Source organism: Equus caballus, chromosome 3 (genome assembly GCF_041296265.1).
Source record: "Equus caballus isolate H_3958 breed thoroughbred chromosome 3, TB-T2T, whole genome shotgun sequence".
Classification (NCBI taxonomy): Eukaryota; Metazoa; Chordata; class Mammalia; order Perissodactyla; family Equidae; genus Equus; species Equus caballus.
The window spans coordinates 40,144,514-40,153,993 of NC_091686.1; the positions used below are offsets into that span (position 1 = coordinate 40,144,514).

Genomic DNA, 9,480 nt, shown 5'->3' on the forward strand with positions numbered 1-9,480 from the left:
TTTTGATAATATTGACATTTTAACAATATTAATTCTTCCGATTCATGAACACAGAATACCTTTCCACTTGCTTTCTTTGATTTCCTTCATCAATGTTTTGTAGTTTTCAGCAGAGATCTTTCACCTTCTTAGTTAAATTTGTTCTTGAGTATTTTATTGTTTTTGATGCTGTTGTGAATTGGATCAATGTCTTTATTTCTTTTTCAGAAATTTTACTGTTAGCGTAAGAAATGCTACTGATTTTTGTATATTAACTTTGTATCCTATAACTTTACTCAATTTATTGATTAGATTTAACAGATTTTTGGTTGGATCTTTAAAATATTCTCTATATAAAATCATGTCATCTGCAAATAGGAACAATTTTATTTCGTTCTTTCCAATTCTAATAATTTTTGTGTCTTCTTCTTGCCTGATTGCTCTAGCTAGGATTTCCAGTACTCTGTTGAATAGGAGTGGTGAGAGTGAGCACTCTGGTCCTGTTTCTAATCTTAGAGAAAAATCTTTCACCCTTTTGCTATTGAGTATGATGTTAGCTGTGGACTTGTCATATATGACCTTTAATATGTTGAGATATGTTCCATGTTTAAATTGTTGAGTTTTTATTATGAATGGATGCTAAATTTTGTCAAATGCTTTTTCTGTGTCTATTGAGATGATTACAGGATTCTTTTCTTTCATTCTATTAATGTGATGCACCACATTGATTGCTTTGCATATGTTGAAACGCTCTTGCATCCCAGCGGTAAACCCAACTTTAACACGGTGAATGATCTTTTTAATGTGCTGCTGGATTCAATTTGCTAGTATTTTATTGATAATTCATGCATCAATATTCATCAGGGATAGTGGCTTGTAATTTTCTTTTCTAGCAATATCTATTTCTGGTTTTGGTATCAGGTTAATGTTGACCTTGTAAAATGAGTTTGAGAGTGTTTACTTCTCTTCAGTTTTGGGGAAGAATTTGAGAAGGATTTTTTAAAGTTTGATACAATTCACCAGTGAAACTATCTGATCCTGGGCTTTTCTTTGCTGGGAGATTTTTGAGTACTGGTTCAATGTCCTCACTAGTAATTGGTTTATTCAGATTTTTTACTTCTTCCTGATTCGTTCTTGGCAAGCTGTATGTTTCTAAGAATTTTTTTTATTTCTTCTAGGTTGTCCAGTTTGTTCACATATAGATATTCATAGTAGCCTGTTTTGATCCTTTGAATGTCTGTGGTATCAGTTGTAACGTCTTCTCTTTTAATTCTGATTTTCGTTATCTGAGCCTTTTTCTTTCTTGGTGAATCTAGGTTAACTCCTTTTTAATTTATAATTTTCTTGATTTGGGTTCTTTCTCTTTTCTCCTTGGTTAATCTAGCTAAGAGTTTGTTTATCTTTTTAAAGAATCAACTCAGTTTGGTTAATCTTTTCTATTGTTTTTCTGTTCTCTTTAATTTATTTCTACTCTAATCTTTATGATTTTCTTTTTTTTCTGCTAACTTTGGGCTCAATTTGTTCTTTTTCTTGTTCCTAAAGATGTAGAATTAGGTCATTTATTTGGAATCTTTCTTGCTTCTTAATGTAGGTGCTCATTGCTTTGAAGTCCCCTCTTAGAACTCTTTTTGCTGCTTCCCATAAATTCTGGTATGTTGTGTTTCCATTTTCATTTGTCTCAAGAAACTTTTTAATTTCCTCTTTGATTTCTCTTTTGATCCATTGGTTCTTGAGGATAATGTTATCTAACTTCCATGTGATTTTGGATTTTCCTGTTTTCCTCTTGTTTTGATTGCTGGTTTCTTGCCACTGTGGTCAGAGAAGATAGTTGGATGATTGCAATCTTCCTAAATTTACTATGACTTATTTTGTGGCCTAACATACGATATGTTGAAAAATATTTCACATGAGCTTGAGAAAATGTGTATCTTCCTGTTGCTGGACAGAATGTTCATTATATGTTTGTTAGGTCCATTTGATGTATAGTGTTGCTCAAATTTACTGTTTTCTTATTGATTCTGTCTGAATGATCCATCTGTTGTTGAGAATGTGGTATTAGAGTCCCCAATAATTATTGTATTGCTGTTTCTTTCTCTTTTTAGGTCTGTTAGTTTTTGTTTTATATATTTAGCTACTCAGATCTTGGGTGCATAAATATTTACAATTGTTATATCTTCTTGATGTGTTGATCCCTTTATCATTATGTAATAATCTTCTCTCTTTTTATCATGTTTAGTTTAAAGTCTACTGTCTGTGATAAGTATAGCTACCACTTCTTTTTTTGTTTAACTTTTGCTGAAATGTCTTTTCTCATCCCTTCACTCTCAGCCTATGTGTGTCCTTAGAATTATAATGAGTGTTTTGTAGGCAGCATATCACTGGGTCTTGTTTTTATCCATTCACCCATTCTTTATCTTTTGATTGAAGAGTTTAATTTGATTAAATTTTAAGTAATTATATATAAGTAGGACTTACTATTGCTATTTTATTAATTGTTTTCTGGCTGTTTTATATATCCATTGTTCCTTGTTTCTCTTCCTTTTCCTGCTGTCCTTTTTTTGTGTTTTCATGTTTTTGGTAACTGTATGCTTTGACTTTTTATCATGTTCTTTTGAAGAATTACTATGAGATTTTTCTTTGTGATTACCATGAGGCTTACATAAAATACCTTAAACTTATAACATCCTATTTTGAACTGTTAACAATTTAACATCAATATGTTTTACATTCTTTATATTTTGGTTTCTCGTCCTCCTCAAATTTTAGATTTTTGCTGCTACAATTGAAATTTTTTTAGTATTGTGTAACTAATGACAGATTATTGAATTTTTGGTTATTTTTGCCATGTTGACTTTTTTACCTTGTAAACTAGAGTTGTGAGTTATACACCACTATTACCATATTGCAGATTTAACTATGGCTATACATTGACCATTGCCAGGGAGATTTGTGCTACTTTTTTGAGTTTTAATGATTTTTTTTTCTTTTGAGGAAGATTACCCCTGAGCTAACTACTGCCGATCTTCCTCTTTTTGCTGAGGAAGACTGGCCCTGAGCTAACATCCATACCCATCTTCCTCTACTTTATATGTGGGACGCCTGCCACAGCACGGCTTGACAAGCAATGTATAGGTCCGCAACTGGGATCCTATCTGGCAAACCCCAGGCTGCTGAAGCAGAACATGTGAACTTAACTGCGGCACCACTGGGCTGCCCCCTAGTAGTTGCATTTTTAATTTTTTAAGGAAACTTCATAGTGTTTCCCATAATGGCTGATCAATTACATTCCCAGCAACAGTGTTCAAGTGGTCACTTTTGTCTACATCTTCATCAATATGATGTATTTTGACTTTTCGATAGTAGCCATCTTAACAGATTTGAAGTGATGTCTAATTGTGGTTTGGACTTTCATTTTCCCTATGATTGGTGAAATTTAGCATCTTTTCACATGTCTGTTCACCTTTTGTGTATCTTCCTTGGAAAAATGTCTATTTATGTCTTTTGAGTGTTTTTTAATCAGGTTATTTATTTATTTACTTAACTTTTGAGTTGTATGAGCGTCTTATATATTTTGGATAGTAATCTCTTATGGTATATATGATTCACAAATATTTTCTCCCATTCAATAGATTACCTTTTTATTTGTTGATTGTTTCTTTTGCCATGCAGAAACTTTTCACTTTGATGTAGTTCCATTTGTTTATATTTTTCTGTTTTTGCCTATACTTTTTGTGTCAAAACCACAAGGTCATGGCCAAGAACAATGTCAAGGAGTTTTTCTCTGTTTTCATCTAAGAGTTGTTAGCTTCAAGTCTTACTTGTAAGTCTTTAATCCATTTTGAGTTGATTTTTGTACATGGTATAATATGGAGTCTAATTTCATTCTTTTACATGCAGATATTGTGTTTTCTCAACATCATTTATTGAAGTGACAATCCCTTCCCCACTGTGTATTCTTAGTACCTTTTGTTTTTCAAAGATTGGCACCTGAGCTGACATCTGTTGCCAATCTTCTTTTTTTCTCCCCAAATCCCCCAGTACATAGTTGTATACTCTAGTTGTAGGTCCCCTGGTTGTGCTATATGGGATGCCACCTCAGCATGGCCTGATGAGTGGTGCTAGGTCTGCACCCAGGATCTGAACTGGCACAACCCTGAGCCACCAAAGCTTAATGACTCGGCCATGGGGCCAGCCCCTTCTTAGTGCCTTTGTAAAAATGTCAGTCAGGTTTCTTTCTGTTCTCTTTTTTCTTTTTTAGTGGCCTATGTCTTTTTTATGCCATTACCATATGGTTTTGATTACTATATCTTTGTGACACAGCTTGAAATCAGCTTTGTTCTTGATCAAGTTTGCTGTAGCTATTTGGGGTCTTATGGGTTCCATGCAAGTTTTAAGATTTTTTTCTATTTCTTGGAAAAATGCCATTGGATGTTGATAAGCATTGCTTGGAATCTGTAGACCATTTAGGGTATAACGGACATTATAACAGCATCGATTCTTTCCGTGCTTGAGCACAAGATACCTTTCAGCTTATTTGAGTCTTCTTTAGTTTCTTTTACCAATATTTCATAGTTTTCAGTGTACAGATTTTCACCTCCTTTAGTAAATTTATTCCTAAATATTTTATTCTTTTTGATGCTATTGTAAATGAGATCTTAATTTCTTTTTCAGGTAGTATATTGTTCGTGTATAGAAATGTAACTCATTTTTGCATATTAATTTTATATCCTGCAACCTTATAGAATTCATTTATTGGTTTTAACAGTTTTCTGTGGAGTCTTTAGGGTTTACTATATGTAATATCATGTCAACTACAAACAGAGAAAATTTTACTTCATCCTTTCTCATTCAGATGCCTTTTATTTATTTTTCTTTCCTAATTTCTTTGGCTAGGATTTTAGTACTATGTTAATTAGAAGTGGCAAGAGTGGCACCCTTGTCTTGTTCTTAATCTCAGAGAGAAAGTGTTCAGCTTTTTCTGTTGAGTATGATGTTAGCTGTGGGCTTGTCATGCATAGTCTCTATTATGTTGAATTGCATTCTTTCTATATCTAGTTTGAGAGGTCTTTTTTCAGTTTTATTGAGATATAATTAACATACATCACTGTATAAGTTTCAGGTGTACAGCATAAATGTTTGACTCACATATATTGAGAAGTGATTACCACAATAAATTTAGCTAATGTTCATTATCTCATACAGATACAATAAAAATACATGGAAATAAAGTAATATTTTTTTCTCGTAGTGATAACTCAGAATTTACTCTCTTAACAACATTCGTATATATCATACAGCAGTGGGAAGTATAGTTATCATGTTTGATCCTGAAATGATGTTAAGTGCTTTTCACATACTTTCTCTGTATCTATGGGAATGATTGTATGATTTTTATTCTTCATTTTGCTAATGTCACATTTATTGATTTACACATATTGAAACATCCTTGCATCGCAGGGATATGTCCTACTCGATTATGGTATATGATCCTCTTAATACGCTGTTGAATTCAGTTTGCTAATTTTTGTTTGAGACTTTTTGCACCTATGTTTATCAGCAATATTAGCCTGTAATTTTCTTTTCTTCTAGTGTCCTAATCGGGCTTTGCTATCAGGATAATTCTGGTCTTATAAAATGAGTTCGGAAGTGCTCCTTTCTCTTCCATTTTTTGAAACAGTTTGAGAAGGATTGGTGTTAATTCTTCTTTACTTGTTTAGTCGGATTCACAAGTGAAGCCATCTGATCCTGGACTTTCATTTGTTGGAGGATTTTTGATTACTAATTCAATCTTCTTCCTTGATATTAGTCTGTTTGGATTTTCTACTTCTTTTTATTTCTACTTTTTTGTTCAATTCATTTAAACTAGACAAAAACAAACAGCAATTTAACTATTTCTCCCATCTCCTTCCTCCCACCCCTGGCAACCACCAGTCTGGTCTCTGTATCCATGAGCTTGTATCTATCTATCTATCTATCTATCTATCCATCTATCTATCTATCTATAGTATATAGCATACATATCTAGCATACATATTATAGAGTATATACATGGTGTATAGTACATAGTGTGTATAAATAGTGTGTGTTTGTATAGATATATTCCACATATAAGAGAGATCCTACAGTATTTGTCTTTCTCTGTCTGACTTATTGTATTTAGCATAATGTTCTCAGGGTCCAACAACATGGTCACAAATGGCAAGATTTCACTCTTTTTTTATGGCTGAATAATATTACATTGTATATGTAGGCATCATTTCTGTTTCTTCATGACAGTCTTGGTAGATTTTACATTTCTAGAAATTCATCCATTTCTTCCAGATCATCTAAATTGTTAGCATATAGTTGTTCATAATAATATGTAATGGGCCTTTTTATTTCTGTGGTATCATTTGTAATGTGTAATCTTTCATTTTTGATTGTATTTTTTGACCCCTCTTTCTTTTTTTTCTTGATTAGTCCAGCCAAATTTTCGCCAATTTTGTTTACCTTAAAACAAAGCATTTCTCAGGTTAATTCATCTCTTTTATTGTTTTTAGTCTCCGTTTTATTTATTTCTACTACAAACTTAGGACTTAATCTATTGTTTTACTAGTTCTTTGGAAACTTCAAGGTTAGGTTGTTTATTTAAGGTTTTTTTTAATGCAGACATTAGCTCCTATAAAATTTCTCTTATTAACTATTTTCATTCCATCTCAAAAGTTTAGTATGTTGAAGCGTAGTTTGAGATTTTTAAATTTATTCTATAAATTTATTATATTAAGCCGAATAATTTCAACTAAAGCTTGCATGGTAATAATTTTATATTAGTCAACATTCTCTTTCACCAGTCCCCTCTATTCTAGTGTTAAAAAATATACAAGATGTTTCCATATCCAACATAAAAACAAATTAATTAAAAATGGTCTAAGTTTTTGGAATTGTTACATTCAATGACTTGAATGAATCTCCAGACAATTATGCTCAGTGAAAAAAAGCCAATCCTGAAAAATTATATAGTGTATAAAACTCCTCTCATATAATATTTATGTAATATACATAAATTCATGTAATTCATGATGGAATTATAGAGTTGAGAATAAATTAATGATTTCCACGAATTAGGGGAGGGTGTGTTGGTATGGCAGTAAATGGCAAACTGATGGACTCTCATGGTAATGAACCTGATCTATATCTTGACCACAGTGGAGGACACTCTAACCTACATTCATAATAAACTTACATAGAACTAAACGCACACACCTACACACATACTTTTGAGAAAAGTAAAACTAGGAAAATCTGAGAAATATTGATAAATTTTATCAATGTCTCTGTGCTGGTTATAATTATTGTACTTTAGTTTTGTAAGATGTCATCCTTGAGGAAAGATGGGTAAAAGTTACTTAGTATCTCTCTGCATTATATCTTACAATAGCATATGACTCTAAGATTATCTCTCAAAAGAAAAGAGTTTAAATTAAACAACAACAACAAATCAAGTATTTATACATACAACAACATGGGTGAATCTCAAAAACATGTAGAATGACAGAATTCTTACTCAAAACTGGATGCCATAGAACTCCACTAGTATAAACGTCCAGAAAACAAACTAATCCAAGGTGGTAAAAAGTCAGAACAATGTTGAAGCTTCTGGGGTTTGGGGCAAGGATTAATGGGAATGGGCTTAGGAGGTAGAAATTTTCTGCAGGATAAATTCAACACACTACGTGGGTGTATGCATTTGCCAGAATTCATTGAGTGGTACACTTAAATTTGTGTATCTGACTGTATTTAAGTAAAAATATAGCATATGTAGTTTTACATACCAATTTTTTTAATTGAAAATATAGATATGAAATTTAAAAATAAGCAAACAACTCTAGTTAGTTAATATTATATATCTATCCTCAGATGTTCAGGGGCTAAAGTGCACCAGTGTCTGAAATTCACTTTGAAACAAATAAAATAAATAAATAAAATGGACTAAATGGAGAAAGGCATTCATAAATATATAGATATGTGATAAAACAAATAAAAAACAGTTGAAGATAGAAATATGAGCATTGACTGTATATAAGTCTTTCAACTTATTCATTTATAAAATAATTTTCATACTCCAATGTTGGGAGAAAAACAAAAATATCAAAGAATATCTAAAAACGAAAGATGTAGCAGCGTGGGCGGGTCGGGCGGGCTGCGGAGAGGCGGGCAGGGCGCGGAGCAGGGGAGAGGCCCGCGGCGGAGGCGTAGACTGGCCCTCGCGGCTCGGCCCCCGCATCGGAGCAGGCCTGGCTGCGTTCCCTCGGCTGGCGCGCTGGTCAGCGAGGCCCAGGCCGCCCGCGGCGGCGCGGGGAGCGATTGTTACTTTTAGCTGATGGTTGCTTATCGAACAGCCCACATGGAGATGAGCTTCATCGCTGCAGAAAGTGCTGTTGGACAGCGCTGATCTGGACCTCTGTCTTAGCCGTGGTTGTGGATGTCATGTTCTTGAAATCATGAATCCTGTTTATAGCCCTGGTTCTTCTGGGGTTCCCTATGCAAATGCCAAAGGAATTGGTTATCCAGCTGGTTTCCCCATGGGCTACGCAGCAGCGGCTCCCACCTACTCCCCCAACATGTACCCTGGAGCGAACCCCACCTTCCAAACAGGTTACACTCCTGGCACACCTTACAAAGTGTCCTTTTCCCCCACCAGTGGGTCAGTGCCACCATACTCCTCCTCCCCCAACCCCTACCAGACCGCCGTGCACCCCGTGCGAAGTGCCTACCCCCAGCAGAGCCCATACGCACAGCAAGACACATACTGCACACAACCCCTGTATGCAGCACCTCCTCACGTCGTCCACCACACCACGGTGGTGCAACCCAATGGCATGCCGATGACGGTGTACCCTGCACCTATCCCTCCACCTACAGGCAACGGGGTCACCATGGGCATGGTGGCTGGGACCACTATGGCGATGTCAGCAGGTACCCTGCTGACTGCCCACTCCGCAACTCCTATTGCCCCTCACCGAGTCAAGGTGCCCACATATCGGGCCCCCGGAACACCCACCTACAGCTACGTGCCCCCTCCGTGGTGATCACCCTGCAAATGTTTGAGGATGGAGCTGTGCGTTCACATAATGGAGGTTCCACAGCTGGTGCTGCAGGCCTGGCGCCTCCAGCCCGGACTTTCTTCCTAGTGCTCTGACACTTAGCTAGCACTCCTGCGGCCCACCCAACAGGTCCCAGCGCCATGATTCTCCAGCTGACTCTGGGTTGTTCTTACAGAAAATCCTGTTTTGTGGGTTGCCTGGCAATTTTTTAGCTAACTATAATGATAAAAAGGGAGTATTAATCTATTCAGAATCATATCTAGTTGAATGCATGTTTAAAAAAACAAACACAAAAACAAAGCTTGCTCAATCTACCTGCAGTGACTGATGCAAACCCATCATATGCAAAATCCAAAGGAATGGAAAGTGTTTTACAGCTTGTATCCCTAATGCACTGTTGTAAAGTATGCAAAGTCTT

The 9,480-nt window shown here is 35.4% G+C and overlaps 1 protein-coding gene across 1 annotated transcript; it reads left to right on the forward strand.

Annotated features, from left to right (window-relative positions):
* Window positions 1-8,338: 8,338 nt before the first annotated feature.
* Window positions 8,339-9,142, forward strand: LOC138923315 (myelin-associated neurite-outgrowth inhibitor-like). The gene has a single exon (XM_070261769.1). It carries the CDS (start codon window positions 8,460-8,462, stop codon window positions 9,045-9,047), a length of 588 nt encoding a protein of 195 aa, XP_070117870.1. The 5' UTR covers window positions 8,339-8,459; the 3' UTR covers window positions 9,048-9,142.
* Window positions 9,143-9,480: the final 338 nt, after the last annotated feature.

Excerpts from the sequence above, each read along its gene's own strand:
- LOC138923315 (XM_070261769.1), top strand. The coding sequence starts at position 8,460 with ATGAATCCTGTTTATAGCCCTGGTTCTTCTGGGGTTCCCTATGCAAAT.